General features: G+C 42.0%; 1 protein-coding gene across 3 annotated transcripts in view; it reads right to left on the bottom strand.

Annotated features, from left to right (window-relative positions):
• The window catches only part of SLC25A26 (solute carrier family 25 member 26), an 82,717-nt gene that overhangs the window by 24,109 nt on the left and 39,653 nt on the right, over positions 1-18,955 (bottom strand). For 2 of the 3 annotated variants that reach the window (XM_042014521.1, XM_042014507.1), the window contains exon 6: positions 1,954-1,998. The exons of the other annotated variant lie outside the window; for it this stretch is intronic. In XM_042014521.1, the coding sequence (XP_041870455.1) occupies positions 1,954-1,998 (45 nt within the window). The remainder of the gene's footprint in view (positions 1-1,953; positions 1,999-18,955) is intronic. 3 annotated transcript variants of the gene reach the window in all.

Genomic DNA, 18,955 nt, shown 5'->3' on the forward strand with positions numbered 1-18,955 from the left:
ATCAGACACAACTGCTCCCACAGTTACTTTCTCAAGTAATCCTATTAATACAGTGCAGAATAGTCCCTCAGGCATCATCTCAATAACTCTTTTCTGTTCAGGCTTCGTGCCATTTTTCTCTTGTCCTTTGCATTTCTATTTCTGTGTAATTACTGTCTGTTCATGCTCCCTTCATGCACCCGTGAGGAGCCCTACATCCTCAACCACACTCCCAGTGATGCTATTGGCCACATCCATCCTCTTGATGGGACCATAATGATTTTTGTCCTTTGTTGTACTGTCAGGGCAATTTTTTAAGAGCTTCACTCAGATAAACAAAATGTATTCTGCTTTCACTGCCTGGCTTTGATATGACAAACCCTAAGCTCTCTCTCCCTGTGCTGAGCCAAAGTGACTAAGTATGCCAGACTGATTTTTGCAGTTCTCTACTCTTGACTCCACATCAGAAGAATATAATGCAACAGGTTTGTGGAACAAACTGACACAAGTTTTGTTTCTCTTCGGATCTGCACTGACCTCTTTAGATTAAACATGATGCCTCATTCTGAGTGACTCACTCCTGCAGTTAGCTAAATTCAAACTGTCTTCTTTAAAGCCTGTAATGCAAACAATACATTTTACTGTCACAGCTACGTGGACATTAGTTAAAACAACTTTACATTCTGAAAACAGCTACACAATGTTTCTGGTTTATGTGGTTTTGGCACGAACACTGCACTTTTTCCCTTTAAGCACTGCCACCTCTTGCTCCCAAACACGGCTGCTGCACTAACCATTAGCAGGTTGGGCCAGTACCACTGCTGAAGAGTTTACAGAAAGCCATTCCTGGACACTGGCAGGGAAACAGATTCCTAATAAGGCAGCCCAAGCTCCCCTGTGCAGTGGGATGATACCCAGACCCCACAGCAGGCTGAGCTCATGAAGTACCTACAGAATCCTCCACGAACACAGCTCAGTTCTGCAAAAGCTCTTGATGATTTTCCTTCTCCTCCTGCCTGTGGACTCACCTTTATTTCGAACTCCCTGAAGCCTCTACATGCAAACATTCACACTGTGGACTTGTCCCCCCCAAACAGCCCCAGATACAGACACACAGCAAGAGGACAAACTGTTGTCCCAATTCAACATACAAGGACCCAGTTTGGGTCTCCATGACGAGCTTGCTCAGAAGTCCAGCACTCCTACCAAGAAGAAAGTTTCTCTCTCCAGCTCCTCTTTTATAAAGATATTTTGCTACAGTGCTTTTAATGATCTGCAATAATTCTTTGTGCTTCCACCCTATGACCTTCAAGCACTTGAAAAACCCTTCCTTTCATCTTTTGCAGTGAGTTCAAAGAAACAGAGAGGGATGGAGAAATTACATGTCTTCAAATCCAACTGTCCACTCAAAAATCTGGATCGTGACTCTGACCATGGTAAACAGAGCAACCAGCTGCTGGTGGGAGAACAGCATATCATTCCAAACAACTGCACTGTTAAAACATCATCTACTGACACCTTCTTTAAATGATTTTAAAATAAAGTACATGCAGCCAATCAAAATAGCTTTTCAGTGATGTTCACAAAACCCAGGCTGAAACAGTTTTCTCATTCGCAATTTCCTTTTACCATGAAGACCAAAACACTAAAAAAAGTTAAAATAAATAAAAAAAAGAAATCACACAACACAAGGTGGTTCCCACTCTTTTTAAGCAGTAAAAAAAGTTCGAGCCGAAGATAAGATTTCTGGCAAGCTGTGAGTAAAATCTAGCCTGCATGCCACAGATCAGTGGTTAGATATTCCTGCTCTTTTTCAGATATTCAGGCAAATGATCTTCACATGCACAGGTAGGCTGGCACATAATTACTGATTCTTGGACACACCCATAATCAAAATAATCGAGTTAGATAAGTTACCATGGAAAACCTTTGCAAAATGTGTAACTTACATTTCCATCACTAAAGAGAACTTACCTTTAAGGACTCCCAGAGGGGAAACTGTACCAGAGAGAAAGGAATCTGGAGAGGTGGGAAAAGAAAAAAAAAACCAACATAATGTTACAAAAGCAAATTGGGTTGGCATGTTCCTCAACTGGCTAAATTAGGAACAGTTATTGTTCCCTCAGTGAACTGCAGCTTATTACACTTACAAATCTTTACGGACACTTTATGTATGCTGCCATTAAATGACTGGTTTCACTAAAGCAGTTTTACTTTGTTTATCACATTCCCTGCTGAGAGGTTAATGTATTGTTACCAGGGTGGCCTAGAAGAGCAATAAGCAGTGTGATCTAGTGCAGGGACATTCTTGGTTTGACAGTCAGCCAAGAAAGCCATAAGGATGGTTCAAGAAACACGTTCCCAAGGCCAGGAACACAGCTTGGCAAAAAAACATCTTCAGCAGTGCAGACCCTCACAGATGCTGAGCTGTTGTGCTGCAACCAGGGCTCTGCAGTTGGGCATCAGCTGCAAAAACGTTCCTGGACATCTCCCATGATCTCCCATGAACAGGCTCCGCTGAGAATTAAAAGCAGGTTGTGAGGAGCTACCACAACCCAACTAAAACCCCAGGGAGAAGCTTGGTGGTTCTCTTCTTATTGCCTGTAACACGGGGTTATTCTGTCCAGCAACAGCCTGTATCTCTGTCTAGGCTCGTTCCTGCTGCCACCTGTCCCAGGAGTGCCTTTGCATTTCCATGTCCTTCCCAGATTTTGCCCTGATAAAAACCTCAACTCATCAGTCAGTTTTCATTGTGAACACACTGAAGCACTTTGCAACAAGAGACATCATTTTCCAAGTTTATGCCTTCTATTATATTTCTTCCTCCACAAAGCTCTCCACTACATTCTTCCTTGCCCTTCACCACTCTGAGAAGCCCTGTCTAATGCCTACCTCTGGTACCAACCCTGCCTTTGCTATCTCCAGGCTGAATATCTGTCTCAAGAGATCTAGGGAAAAGGGTCTCCAGGAAAACACTGGCCTGTCCTAGGATCACCCAACAGCTGTATCTGCGGGTCTGCTTTGCCCCTTCCTAAAGCTTCTGCATTATCGCCTCCTCTCTGTTAGGCAGTCAACCCCAGACTCAAATCTTCCTCCAACTACCTGTTTTCTTCTCCTTTTATCATTCTTAATTTTCCTCCTAGTTTAGGCTGATTTGGCAGTTCATATATCAAATTGTTTCGTCTCAGAAAGCACTTATGCATCTTTTACCATTAAAAGGAGTAGATACTCAACATGGATCACGCTTATGTAATGCAGATATCTTTGCTCTGAGTGATGTCAGGTTAAAAACGTTCACTAGAGATATGAATGGCTTATTAAACCTAAATTCAAGCTACACAAAGGAATCTGAAATGGAACATCCACTCAACATCACAGGAGTCAAAGAGTATTGTCTGCTTCCCTGTGCTGCACGTAATGATTAATAAATGAGTCAATTAAGTTAATCTGTCAGGCAAAACTAAACTTGACAGACACCTGCAACAGAAAATTTGTTATCTATTCAGGCAGGAAATGGCAGTGAGAAGAAATCAATGTCACTGCTGTACATTGAGCTGACAAACTGAAATCTCAGAGGAAGTTTGTCATCTTGGACAACGAGCAATATCCCTGGTGGCATCTCAGAGCCCCACAATAAAGGTCAGACATGGCTCTTATTTATCAGGGTCTTGAAACTCTAGTGTAGCAATTAAATTTCATTTTTAATACTGGGTGAAAAAGTCCAGATCTTTGACAATAATGTGTGGTGATATATTTATGAAAAGATATATATACACCCACATGTTACTGCAGCATTGTTGAACTGAAGTTATATGGAATAATTTCTTCGCAATGTAAAACGAAAAGCAACATAATCGTCTATATCTAGACCAAAAAAATAAGTAAAAATAAGTAGCAATAACCAACACATTTGCTTCAAATCTGTTAAAAAAAAAAAAAAAAAGGAAATGCTCTGTATCCAGCTGTACACCAAACAAAACAAGCTTTCAAGTACAGCCTCCAAGTTTTGCTTTTTTATGCTTGCGAATGAGTGGTAAAATGATGCAGCTGTTAATAAGACAACAAGGGAAGCTTTTGACATAATTCCCTTTATATCTCCTAGCTAGAAGCATTTCAGTCAAAGGGGAAACTCGTTCACAAGTGCTATTTGATTTTCATTGTTAGTGGTGTTTGCTTTCTGTGTCCTGCTCAGGGGAGCCAGGGCTGGATGGGGATTATGGGTTTCCCTTCTCCCCACATGTCCCATGGGATGCAGCAATGCACAGCATCCGAAACACCCAGGAAGATTTTGGATGTGTGTCAGTGGGACCTGCACAGCCACTGGGCTCCCTCCTCTCTAGGAGGGCTGCAGGATAAGGGTCTAAACATTTGTAAGTCACACTTTACTAGTTTAAAAACTTGAAAATCCCCAACAAAATAGAAAGCACCACCATCACCAAGCAGACCAGCAGCACCTTTGCTGCACTAAGAAGATCCTAAAGAGATGTCCTACATCTCTTGCAGTCACCCATTGAATCCTGTCTGACATCCTGACTTAAAAACAAAACCCACACAAGCAATTTCAGGGGTATTGGAATGAAAGGGAGTCTGTCTTCCTGCAGATTCATGTTTTGTCATCAGATTCTCTGAAGCCAAATAATTTCCAAGCCACATTCGGCAATCTTCCCATGACAGGGAGCTCCATCACATTTCTTCTCAAGATCTGTTCCACACCCCTTGTTGAAAGTTCAGCTCCTATTGCAAACCTTCCCTCAAACCTCTTAATCACCTTTATTCTCCCCTCACACACATATTTTCAAGAATGTTATAGGAACTCCTATTTATCTTTGCAGCCTCTGTCCTTCCACCACATTTCCGTGGTCAAGATGTGGAAGGGCTGTGCAGGCTGCTGTGTGTTCATGTGTGCAAACACCCTGCTTGCATAAGCCTTGTCTCCCTAAGAGACCAGACTAAACAGCCCACACCCAAAAGTAGCATTAATATACGCAAAAAGAAATAGTTCTGCAAGGGTAGCTCATCTGACCATGAAAAAGCCTTTAGATGGCTTATTGCCCTTTATTCTTCCACCACAGCAGATGTGACAAAATCTTGCAGTCTGGGGACACTTCTTAATTTGAACACTTACAGCATTTCATTCCTTTTCGTATTTTGTTTCTTAAAAGAAAAGCTCTTCAGCAATGAACAGAATCATACCCTGTTAAACAGAGATATTTCTGCCTGAAATAGGCTAAGGCAACAATAAAAATGTGGTCCACACATGTGGGTAACTTGCTGCCAGCAAATATGAAACCCTGGCAAGCTCCACCAACCTCTCATTCGACATTAATATAAAATAGACAGAGAGTACCAGTTCTCATGTCTGGCCTAATGTTATATAACTGTGCTGTTTGTTCATCAGAGTCAACCCTTAAACACACACACAAGGCAAATTTAAAGCCCCCAGACAGCTGCAAATAATTATTCTAAAATGTTTTATAGGTTAGTGAAATTATCATTTACTCTAATCCCTGTAGTCCTTAGCACCTGATGCCTAACTTAAGTTAATGAACTTTGCAGATGCTTATTTCTACACATCTACTTAATTCTCCTGATACAAAGTATTTTAAATTATTAAGTTTAATAAGTTACTTTTAGAAATAGTTGCACTTCCTGGCCAGAGCGGCAGATACACACATCTCGCTTCTAAAGAAAAATACCAACCTGTAAGTACTGAAGATTGATGACAGAGCAAAAGTCCTCCCACCAAATACGGTTTAATTAAATAAAAGAAATTTAAGGAGGAACTTAATAATGCTCTTTGTAACTACAACACAACATTTTAAAGTACCTCAAAATTCACCCATTTGATATCTGATGCTAAACTGCAAGCTGACATTGTCCTGAGGAAAACAGCAGCCAGAGCAAGGGCAGCATGCTGAAGGAGTGGTAAAGAATGGGGGAAAGAACCAAAAGAAAAAAAACAAAACCTCATCAGCCCCTTCAGAACTGGGATTCCCTTCCAAATATGAGAATTCTTTCACACAAAGAGGAAACAGATGTCCATGGCTGGTATTTGCATGTGGCTTTATTCTCTTCTAGGATACAATAAAACTACTCTTCTTCTCATCCTCCAAGCTAGAAATTAAACAGTGGCATGTCATGCAGAGTCCAGCTGTGCTTTCTACCTCCAACCTTTATTAGCAATATATTTAAAAAGAAGAAGAAAAGAGAGAGACAGAAAGGGAGAAACCAAAAAAGCATAAGAAATGAAAAACTGTGGTATGTGTTCTCAAAACAGTATAAAACCTACAGATGTTCTCACTAATCTGTGGCACATGTTTGTTTATTCAGGTTTTCCCTGTCCCCAGTTCAGCAGGCTTTGCTCTCCAGAAGACTTATCTGTTTTTACAAATGTTAGAGTAAATACTGGAGGAGAGATTGGCATAAACAGCCAGACAAGGAACAGGCTCACCTTGTAAGAGCTTTCTCAGTGTTCCTGAAAATGCACCTCCATCCCAGAAATTGCTCTCACCCACACCTCCACTATTCCCTACATTAACAGCAATGGGAGAAAAGCAAACACTTATGAAGAGGATTTTGAGAGTATGAATGTCACAAGGGCCAGCAGCAAGAACATCTGCTCACTTCAGGGAGAACCTATTTCATCCTCACAGGGCAGCTCTCAAACTTGCACCCAACCTGTCACCTGCACTCACCGTGACAAGGACAGAGGGGCCATCACTGTCCAAGTCTGTATTTATGAGGAGTACTGAGCTGCTGTGCCAAACTGTGCCTTCTCCATTGTAATTGCAAAGAAAAGTCTAATAACCCACTTCTGAATAGCAAAAATGTATTGTTTTCTAGGGATGCATAAACAGTAAATTTAAGGAGAACAATCGTTCCTTTACCCAAGTCCCTTTTACAATACCGTTTTTTCCTAGCTTCTTTATAAAGGATAGAAAGTCTTTTTAATAGGTTCAAGTTAAAGCAGAATAAACAACCCTATCAGCCCACTGGAGTTAAACATTTCTGTTAATAATCACAGCAACTTTGGTTCAGTGTCTTGCCCTCCTAAAATTCTTCACGCACTTGCCCAATACATCTGGATTATGATAAACTGATGTTCCAGCTATAAGTATACTTTCCCCAGGATGAGCTTTGAAAAGACAGCATGAAATGAGGCAAGCCTGGCCCCTGGTCACGTCAGAGGTCATAGCAATAGCCACCATCAAGAAGATTTGGAAGTTTCACAGCTTTTCTACTGACTGAAGGTAAAGGGGTTTAAGACCCATCATCGATGGGATATCCCAGAGCTGACAAAGCAGACTTATTCTCTTGCAAAGCTTCAATTAATATTGTCTCCCAGACCCTCCTCGAAAAACTGCAGACTCCACAAGGAACCAAATTACAAGAAGGTAATTTGTAATCTTAAAATGAATAAAAGACTGTCAAAGCCATCAGCTGTGTTCCTGCAGCTCTGTGAGATGGAAGGTTGGGAGAGGGTGGAAGAACAGACAAGTTTGTATGTTAAACAAATGATGGAGGGCTTTGTTAATAAACACTGATGCAAAAACAAACAAAGCTTTTGGGGCAAGTCTAACAACGCTGGCATAGCAATGACCGTGGAAGATCTCTTGGCTTCACTCCTTAAGGAAAACAGTGAAAGACCAAGCTCACACACAGCACCTTCCTGTACAACTGCAGGAAGCTAGAGAGGTGGAACCCCATGGGAAGCTCAGCCATCACAGGGGAAACTATCAAGTTGCATTTGCAACAAACAACTTTTCACAGGCCTTCAGTGTTGAACATGCGGCTGTGCAGCACTGCCAGAGACAAAGGAATGGCATTTAGGGTGGTAGAAACATCAATCTCAACAATGCCAAGAGTATAATTAAAACAAAGGTTTCAGATCATGCACCAGCAGCCACCTGAAGTAATCAGCAATTCCCTCATTTTCAAGCAAATAACATTAACCCTGTGTGAGCTGGGAGAAAACTGCAAGCTACAAATGGGAAGAAATACAAAATTCCTGAATTATAGTCATTATTCTGGTTCAGGCATCCGCTAACTCTCAAATAAATATTTGCACCTTGCTTCCTCTGTTTCCCCAGCTCTAACCCCAAAGTATTTCCACTTGTCACCTGGCATATGTGAATGGTTGGAGCTAAGTTCCTTTCCGAGACAAAACACTATGTGCCCCACAGGGTCCCTTAATTTGGTTACAAGCCATTCTCACAGATGTCCTTTGGACCTATGTGGCAGAACCTCACATCCACATTTCCTCTTTATAATAGCACCACACTCATTATAAAAGCCACTTGTATGGCATATTATGTAGTAAAGATAAGTAAAAGGAAAATTCAGTTTACCCTCTATGAGAAAAAGGTTCTGTGATTTAAAAAGTAAAGAGAAATAAAGGAAAAAATATTTTTCTGCAGGGGCAATATTGACCAGGGAAGGGGAAAGATATAGTCAGAGATCCAGCACAACAATCTGCGTGTTCCCAAAACATGGGAAAAAGAGAGGCACTGAGGCAGATGCACAAACTCAATGCAGGCTGGATTGATTTAAGAATCTTGATGATCACAGAGCCCTAACTTTGCACACACGTGACACAGACCATCATTGAGCTATTGAAGGCTCTTTCCTCAAAGAAACAACATTAAAACCATCAAATTCCACCCCCAACCCCTTCTTACTCTGCTGGGAGAACAGAATAACTATTAGAGATTGTATAATGTCAGCCACAAAAGTCGATTTTATTGGATTTCAAACATGAGCTGGAGTGACCAGCCCCTAATTACACAAATAATATCCATGTTCTCCCATTTTCCAACAAATAAGCATTAAAGGAGATGCCTGTTTTGCTATTCATTTTCAACAACATATTAAAAAAAATCCCTTAGCAAGTAAATTAATATGCTGACACCGATTTGTACATGCTGTTTTCAGGGCACAGATAAAAATCTTGTAGGATAAAAGATGAGTTTAGCAGCTCCAGAAGAATGAAGGTATTGTTTAACAGGAAGCAGATGTATGTCAGATGGCAAACTCATTAAAGTGTCCCATCGTTAAAGGAAACGGGATAACAACGAGCCATCTGAAAAAACCTGAACTGATCAGGAAATACACAAGCCGCAGCTAATCTCCCATTTATTGGCAGGTAATGCCTTTAAGTCATGCACATGCATTGAGTTTAGGAGCATGAAGGACTAATCTTTGTTCTCATGAAAAAAACAGGAGCAGAACCCAAGAGCATGGAGAGCAGCATTTCTGGAAAAAGTCTTCTGAGGAAAAACTCCTAACATTTGGAGGAGCTATTACATCAGCCCATGGGTGCACACACACACACTGTCTGGGCAGCACGTCAGTTCACTGACTCTGAGAGCATCTTAATGGACATTTTACATACATGGGACATTTTAAAGGTAAGTATAATTACAAAAATGCCTTATGAAAGGTACCTATCAAGGAATAGCCTCTAAACACAAACTTGGAAATGCTAATCAAAGAAAAAAACATTCTCAAGTGGACACTGGACTGGTGGATCAGGTGATATAAGAACCTAAGCACGAGGAATTAAACAAGCAGCATAGATTCACAAAATCAAAGAATCATTCAGATTGGAAAAGACCTCTATGATCATTGAGCCCAACTGTTAACCCAGCACTGCCAAACACATCACTAAACCACATCCTCAAGTGCCACATCGACATTACTTTTAAATCGCTCCAGGGATGGTGACTCAATCACTTCCCTGGCTAGCCTCTTCCAATGCTTGACAACTCTTTCAGTGAAGAATTTTTTCCTAATGTCCAATCTGAACCTCCCCTGCTGCAGCTTGAGGCCTGTTATTCTTACCCCGGGACTTGTTACCTGGGAGAAGAGACTGATCCCAACCTGGCTACTCCTTTCAGGGAGTTGCAGAGAGTGGTAATGTCCCACCTGAGCCTCCTTTTCTCCAGGCTGAGCACCCCCAGCTACCTCAGCTATTCCTTGTGCTCCAGACCCTTCTGAACTCCATTCCCTTCTCTGGACATGCTTCAGCCCCTCAATGTCTTTCTTGTAGTGAGAGGCCCAAAACTGAACCCAGGATTTGAATCAAAGACAGCATGTTTGACTCACATGGCAGGTGGATCTGTGGAGAGGAGTGAGAGTATTGCTTCATCCAGCAAATATTCAGTCTAAAAAATTGGAAAACAGTGCAGCTGTAATTGCACTGGCATCAGCAAAGGCAGTCTTGTCCTCAGAGTAACAGCCACAAAAAAACCCCCAAAAAAACAGACGGGGAAGAAACATGTGTTTCTCCCATCCTGGATATATCTCAACCTATACTAGCTTTGTTACAAATGTCTTGTTACTACATTATGATTACAAATATAACACAGCAGCTCTTGCCATAAAAATTAAATACATCTCTTGCCAGGAGTTTTCTGAGTATCACTAAAAAAATTTCCAAGAGGAAATCCATCTCTGCCTTTGCATCTTGGTCAGATCCAAAGGCCATTGAAACTGCTGGGAATTTTGCACACAGCTTCTGGATTAGGACTGATGCTCTAGATGGAGAAAGAAGAGGGTAGATGCAAAGGTTCAATAGTACAACACAAAGATCAACTAATCTGGATTCTACCATGTCCTTCCCAGGATGCACAGACCCATCTCATGGTGAGAGCAGGCTCTAGGATGTGCTTTTTTAAAACTTGTTAAACAGGAACTGCTGCAAATTCCTTGCTTTCACAGAACATACACAGCAGCCTTACTTATATCTGAGCCCAAACCATTAACATTTAAGTACAATTTAAAGTCCCAATACAGTTAATGTAAGCTAACCAAGTTCTTTTGAATGTTTTACCAAATACAGACTTTGGTATTTTGCTGCATCACTACCCCTGGTTATTTGGTAAGGGTATTCCTGCTTATTTGCCCTTGTGGAGGAAAAAAAAGAAAAATCCAAACCATACCAAAAAGAACAAGTAAGCAAACACTGCTTTAAACAAAACACTTCATGGATACTATTGAGAAAACTACTCCATACTCAATGCTAGTGCAAAACCAACATTAATGGAACAACTGCTATAAACCAAGCTGAAACTTCTTTCTCTGAAGTTTAAGGCCTGTGCAGCACTCTTTATATATCTTACATCATTATCTCCATCATGTGGCAGAGAGAAAGAATGCAGACTAATGTCAAATTCCTATTAGGAAATACTGTCCATGTAAAGGTATTTTACTTCACATTCAGAATTTTGTATCTCACAAAATGGGGCTTTAGTTTCCTTCTGTGGGTGCCATTTTCAGCTGTTTTAATAAACAGTTGCATTGCTTTTGCCCAATCACAGGACATGGTCTTGCAGAAGTGAAATGACCTATTGCCTTATGACAAAGATTTCCCTTAGATTTTACGTATTAAAACTTTCCTGAACAGCAGCTACAATTCCACAAACTTTAATCTGATTCTACATTACAAAAGACCTAATCTAAAACTCATTAGAGTGAACTGAAAAATCCCAGCAAGCATTTGGTTGAGCCCAAAGGAGCAGTTAGACAATGCACACACAGATACAGGAAGGATGGTTCCTTTATTATTTTTTTTTACCCTCTATAATTCTTTTCTGACAGTTTAACCAATTCTGCAGACTCTGTAACTATTTAAACAGGAAGCCTCCTGGACCCAGCAGACCTCCCTGCCACTGCAGCTGGAGAGTTACTCTGCTCCTAATGGAGCATTTCTTCCACCCCCACCCCAAGGTAGCAGCTGTAGGATGTCGGGTTGGACACTGCTGGGCCACCTGGGACTCGCTGCCCTCCCAGGTGTGGACGTGCAGACTCGTCCACGGCAGTCAAGCCCCTGGGAAAGCCGTCTCACGGCTGCATCCCCCAACTTCCTGCCTGTCAGCAAGCTGGGAAAAAACTTTAGTGAGGCTGGCTGCATGCACAGAGCAGGGAGGGTTTGCTCTCAGGAACCTCTTGCAGGCTTCCTCAAAGGAGCCTAAATCCTGCTTGTACAATGGCACCACCGGTGTAAGAACTGTGGAAATAAAAGCCATAACTCTCAGTGATTTTTTTTAATCCAGTTTTGGAGAAGATGCTTTCATCATAAGCCTTTGAGCTCCTTTGCACGTCTTTATACAGGCACCTCATTTCCTTGAGAATCTCTCATAATCACAATGTTTAACCGTAAAGCTAAACCTGCACAATTTCTCACACTTGGGTTACCCAGCTCGGATGGGAGGAAAGTGTGCCAGGCTACGAGAGCCTGGGAATAAGATCAAGGGGAACAAGGGTGCTTTGGTGGGTGAGAGAACTAAACAACTGGAACATCCCAGCACATACAAACCCTTATTTTCTTCATTTTCTCATCCTGCAGTTCTGTTCACACAGCCCAGGAGTAGCTTTGGGCTATCGGCAGGGCCTGAGGGAACTGAACTGCAGAGCACAACAGCCGCTCACACTTGTTCTGTGAAATCCTGCTTAGAGCTGTGATCAGCAAAGTAGACACTACCAAGTTTCCACCTTACCAGCATAAATCATCCCCTCCATGCTCAGCAAAGCACTTAAGCACATGCTTAGCTGTGCTAGAGCTAATTTCCTTCACAGCAGCCAGTATGGAACAGTGTTTTGGATTTGTGCTGGAAACGGTGTTGATAACTCAGGGATATTTTAGTTATTGCTGGGCAGGGCTCGCACAGAGACAAGGCCTTTCCTGCTCCCAACCCCACCCCACCAGTGAGTGGGCTGGGGGTGCACAAGGAGTAAGGGGACACCTAGCAGAGGCAGCTGACCCCAACTGACCCAAGGGACATCCCAGACCATGTGGTGTCATGCTGGGGAAGAAGGAAGGGAGACGTTCAGAGCAATGGCATTTGTCTTCCAAGTCCCCATTACGTGTGATGGAGCCCTGCTGTCCTGGGGAGGGCTGAACACTTGCCTGTCCATGAAGTGAATGAATTCCTTGTGTTGCTTTGCTTGGCTTCTGCTTTGCCTGTGCAACTGTCTGTATCTCGACTCACAAGTTTTCTCAATTTCTCTCTTCCAATCCTTGCCCCGATCCCACTGGTGGCCATGTGGGGATGAGCTGCCAGTTGGGCATGACAACAGCTTTCACTACTGCTGAATGGGAACAAAATTATTCCTTAAAGATGTTAAAGACCAAACACAAGTTCTCAAAACTCCATGGTCTTCTTCACACTCCCAGCTTATCAATAATCTTCCAGCTCTTCCAGAGCTGGAGCTGGGCCGAAGTGTTTTGTAGAACTGATGTCTGAACAAAGTGCTTTTGCTCATGTGGGGCTGCAAGCAACATGGTGACTGAAGAGAAAAGCCAGCTAACATAGTGTAATCTTTTCTGTGTGTTACTTTAGATATACAGTGAGGAGCTCAAAGTGATCTCAAACACCCAAGAGGGGACAAGGCACGGGAACAACATGACTGGAGCTCCATCAAGAGCTTCAGCACCACAGCCAAGCAGTGACTGCCAGGGCCCCACGATGGGATCAGATCCCACCATTCCCAGCACGCTCCTCTCTCACGCAGCAGGTCTGAGCACAGCATCTGCTGCACTGATGGTCCCTTTAAGAAACCTCTTTCTGTGGAAAACATTGACACCAAAAGGAGAAAGCCAAACTGCACGCCCACTGCAGCATGGCCTCCAGAGGGAATGGGATGGGAAATGCCAAGGGATGGGAAATGCTGCTCTCACAGCTTAAATTCATTTAAAGGCCATTCTGCATCCAGAAGGTTTGACTGAAATGATTTCTTTTCCTCGCTGGTTTTGCAGCCATGTCAAATGCCCGTAACAGCAGATTTGCCAGTTCCCTGCTGTCACAGGTACATTCACAAAACTCACAGGGCAATGGCTCAAGTTGTGTGGGTAGGTACAGGATTTTATCTGCGATTCACAGACAAAATCAATGGGATTTACATATATATGATTTGAACCATAGTCTTCCCAACTGTTTTCCAGCTGGGAAGTAGCCAGCAATGAAATAATTTTCATGCTAACAGGCATTACCTGAGAGGAAAGAAAATTGAACACGAAAATGTTGCTGAGAAATAGCCAGACATTCCCTAGCCACGAGGAATCTCCTGAAATTTTACCTTTTCACTGGACAGTAGGGTAGAAACTGCTTGGGAAAGCTGCCCTTAGGTAGGTCTCTAGAACTGTTTCTATTCCTGGAGCCTTATGGACGGATTGGATGCCTTATTCTGGGTGCTACTCACAGTCCCCATAATGCATGGATAATGCTCCTTTCACCCTGAGCCTGGCTGGGATGTATCTGCCTAAATTAGTTCAACAAAACTATGAAGCAGCATCTGAAATAAAAAATATTGATCTTGATCAAAGACATGGTGTCCCTGAGGTTGTAGTGCAAATTGGACTCAAGGAACTGGGCACCAGACAGTGCAGAAAAGAAAAATTACCAAGAAAATTAAGAACCAAAGAGAAAAGGAAGAAAAGCAAGGCTGCTGCCTAATACACTTGCTTTCAAAGCAAGTCAAAGCAAGTCCCTTTTACAGTACAATTTTGTAACTTTTTGGGCTGAAAAGGAGCAGGCTGGTGTTAGCAGCATATAATATAACCAGGTGACTTACACCAGGATTTTTTTCTAATGAGATTAGCAAGCTTTACATTACAATTCCCATAATGTTTCAACTCAAGGTATTTTAATTACATTTTTCATTTATCTTCTTTGGGATTTTCTGACTCATGCCAGAATCCTTTCTTCAGTTAAAAAGCAATTTTTATCTCAGGGCAAGTGCTAATAGACCACTTCAGACAAAACAACCAAAATCTGCATACAAGAGCAAAAATCAACTGTGGTTTTCAATCAAAGGATATAATTCCATTCACACCTTTCTTTAAATAGTATCACCATGTGCTGTTAGTGGGCTTTGGGGTCATGAAAAGAATAAAGAAATCTGTGAACTGTGCTGATTCTGTGTTCTCACATGCAATTTGAAAAACTCAGCTGACCTGATGCCAGTGAATGACCTGAGTTTGTCTGGAAGTCATAGAATCATAGAATGGTTTGGGTTGGAAGTGATCTTAAAGATCATCTCATTCCAATCCCCCTTCCATGGGCATGGAATTTTCATCATCATTGTCACAGGCCTAGGACTAATCTGGGGTGGAAAGGAGGTTCCCAAATTCTTTCTGAAATGCTGATGGATATGGTGAATATAGCCTGTTACGCTGGGAATTCCCAGTAGACAGAAAAGACCCTGACATGATGGCTTGTGCCCCCAGACCAGCTGGAGAGTGCCCAGCTGGGGAGCACAGCTGAACACTGGGGAGATCCTACCCTGAGCAAGAGCCTTTAAAAGATGTGCTGGTTAAAAAAACAACAAAGTAAAGAACTTGTGCTTTTGCTTTGCAACACAGAGCAACTCAGTAAGATAAATTCCAAAAGCCTTTTCTGTGGTAGAATAGTTAAATAGGATCACAATAAAATTCCACCTGTCAGCTCCAAAAGCACCCCACATGGAGAATTTACACAAGCTGAACCAGAGCTGGTTCAGGGCATGTCATAACAGCCATTTCTGCACTGAGCACTGTTAAAATTGGCCTCAAGATGAATTGAGTACCTGGAAAGGGCAACCATATTTCAAGCAAACCAGGACATGCTCAGGGTGGTTGGACTGCTCCTTCAGCTGCATTCCTGAGCATTTAATTTTTGCCACTTGGTTTGCATGAAAAATATTTCCAGTACACTTTGAAAAACCTCTGTAATACAGCAAAAATACCTTGTGGTAAAACTTAAAAGAAGAAACATGTTAGTTTATATTGAAAGGATTTTGCAGAGCATTATTCCAACTCATGCCCCTAAGTGAAGAGTCAGCATCACAAGTATTTTTTGCTCACACGAGTTGTTTTCAATCTGTCAGTTCTCACAGCTACAATATGGCATCGCCAATCTAATCACATCACAGGGGCTTTTTCTGAATGGCACCCTGTTTTGTTTGTGTTTGTGATGCTTCGCAGCAGAAGTCACTTCTGGTGTAGGAATGACACGACTAAAATGTAAATCAAAAGGACACTGGAACTGATTTCACCCTTGCTTCGTTTTTTTTCTCAAGGGTTTTTAACTCAAGAAATCTCACTGTGTGTAGAACTTTTGAATCAAGCCAGTGATGCTGAGCACCCTCACCCCTTTTTCAAGTCAACTCAACTTCAGGCAAACAAGTATGGGGGAAATAATGAAGCACGGCCCTTCCCTGGAGCTGTGCATTAGAAGCCAGTCTGACACAAGTGAATAGAAATCCTCTTGGGCTTTTTCAGAAATAAATGCACCAATAATGTAAGATTAATATATAATAATGAGACAATTTTCTTCCATGTCCCACAGACTACATGCACTGTATGCCCTTTGAAGCCAAACAATTACACTGTCAGCAACAAATGCATTTCAGCTGTAGCAACTAGAACAGTTGTTAGTGGCAATTTTGCAGGGAAGGCTGCAGGGAAGCCCACGTCCCCTTTGCACATGCAGCTAAAGTAAGTCTTCAGATGCTCTGGTGCACAGTCAGACACCTTGGTAACACACTTTTGAAAGGGTATTTTTTAAGGTAAATATTTTTGTAAACGATTTGCTTTTAAAATGTTACTGTTCTCACACTTATCTGGATTCTTTTAAAAAGTGCTCTCTCACAACCTTCAAAAAATACATCTCTCAGGCATCTTTAAACCTCTATCATTAAAAAAAAGAAGAGAGAGAGAGAATCAGATATCTTGGATTTCCTCTTATTCCAGGTAACTTATTCCATATGCAGTCCAGCCAACTAGTTAAAACTTCCTCCCCTTTCTATTTCCTGTTGCTACCAACATCCAGCTCACAAAATCCACCATTTGGAGAGATAATGAGAAATCGAAATGGCCAGCTGGGCTGCACAAGTTCTGGCGAGGCTAGAGGCTCTTCAGTGGATAAGGCATCCAGCAGGGATTGATGAGGCAGCAAGAAGTGATCACACATTAAAGAAAAAGAATGTTGGAAAGGCAGCTATAATATTGTTACAGGTCACTTTTGTACCAAACACTTCCCAAACAACAGAAGATTCGCCCCAAGACCTGCAAATATGGGAAGGAAGGCAAATGCCATTGCTTAATTGCTTAAAGAAATGCAGCCGAGACACTGCAAGCTAGGTGCCACTTGGGTGACAGTTTATTCCTGATAAATAAATCATTTACACACCTGACACAGCTCATTTCTTTCTTTCGTGATAATTACAGTTTTAGAAGCCTCATTTAAGGGGTGCAAATTAATTTCCAAATTCCACCTACTGTCAAAGAGTGTGTTTTATTAGGTGATTAATTACCTGCAGGAGCACTTCAGGAGACACCTTGGGGGCAAACAAGGATTGCTGTGACAGGTCCTTTAAGATATTGCTCCACTCCTAAGGCCCGATGAGCCCAGAGATAAAATAACTGCATACAGGTGTTATCATCTGCAGCACCTTGGGATGTTTGTGCCTCAGAGAAGTGCATTTCCCTTTTGGAACATGCAAGTATTTGCCTGGATGCTACAGCCTTTGACTTTGTGAGAAGTCCCACAAACTGCCTGGGGTCAGATCCACTTCCACACTGAAGCAGGAAGCAGGAACAGCTGTGGGAACTGCTCTTCCCTCAGCCTCAGTGTGTTCCTGAAACCTTCTGTACCCCCAAAACACACACCACTTGGCCTTCCCCAGCTCATGTGCCTGGATGTTTCAAAATTCTGGGCTAAAAATACTTTTTGTAAGTTTTATTTAAGTCAGCTACATAAAGGTTGCAGGATTTACAGCAAATTTTACCACAGTTTTTGTGCTGTCATTTCTGACCTCTACACTGACCAGAGCTTCCAGCAGACCTACACTCATGTAGCTCCTCTTTGCAATCAGGTTTGGTGCTCTAAGATGAGTGAGAAGAAACCAAGGCAGCCCAGCACAGCTTATATACACACCTGTGCACCAAGTTCAGGGACCTCTACACTCACAGAGGCTTTGACACTGAAGATAGTGAAAAAAAAATTCCTGAGAAAAACAACTCCTCCAATAACACAAGTGGAGATACATGGAATTTAACAAATTCTAAAGGCTTTATCCACCTGTTTTACTTAAGTCTCTTATTCTGCACATCACCTAAAGCACAGCTGTCAGAGGAATTGCTCTGCTCCCTTGCATTTCTTGCTCTCTTACAACTGCATCTGCCTTTCACAGGAATTACAGCCTGATAAAGAAAATAAGATCTGAAGGCCATTGACCAAGGGCAGGGCCTGTTCCCAGCTAGTCTGTCTAACCTGTATTAGCAGCCTCTCCAGATGGATGGACTGCACAGATGATCAGCTCAGGTGCTGCTTTGTTGGATAGTTCCCCAGAGCAATTCAAGTCATTACTTCTTCACCTCCTTATCACAGGCTTAGGAACAGATTTTTCTTCTCCCATTCACAGAAAATTTTCAAGTACTTGTCTTTATTTATCATTTCACCTTCCTGTGGCTTTGCCATTGCTCTTCCACCTCCTTTTCCTACACAAAGATATTAAAGGCTGCCAAAGGCAATTCTCACTGTGCTTTTCATCAGCAAACTTAAGTCAGATTGTTAGAAAAGGCTGGTAAAGTCTAAACCAACATTTACCCTTCAAGTTTGGGAGCAAAAGAAAACATAGATCTAGAATAGTCTGAAAGATTCTCTCGTCTGACAGCAACAAATTTCTTCTGATCTCAGGGTAGTGGAATGTAAATCTCCCTTCAGTAAAACGTGGAAGAGGAAACATCAGAGATTAACACGTCTGAGGTGGGAAAAGAGAACAGAAAAGTGAATTTGAAAATCTGAGACCTTATTTCATTCTAACAAAATAATAATGAAGGACACAAAGTCTTTTCAGAAGCATTTTGCAAAGCTGAGGACACATGGCAAAGGGAAGGATTGCTCTAGACTCTGAAAAGACCGCCTGTAGCCATGGTGATCTACAACAGTTGTAGTTTTCAAGATGTAGAAGCATAAGCCCTTGACATAACTCTCAG

Source organism: Corvus kubaryi, unplaced genomic scaffold (genome assembly GCF_017639235.1).
Source record: "Corvus kubaryi isolate FWS band 111438036 unplaced genomic scaffold, C.kubaryi_AGA036_p1.0 136, whole genome shotgun sequence".
NCBI lineage: Eukaryota > Metazoa > Chordata > Aves > Passeriformes > Corvidae > Corvus > Corvus kubaryi.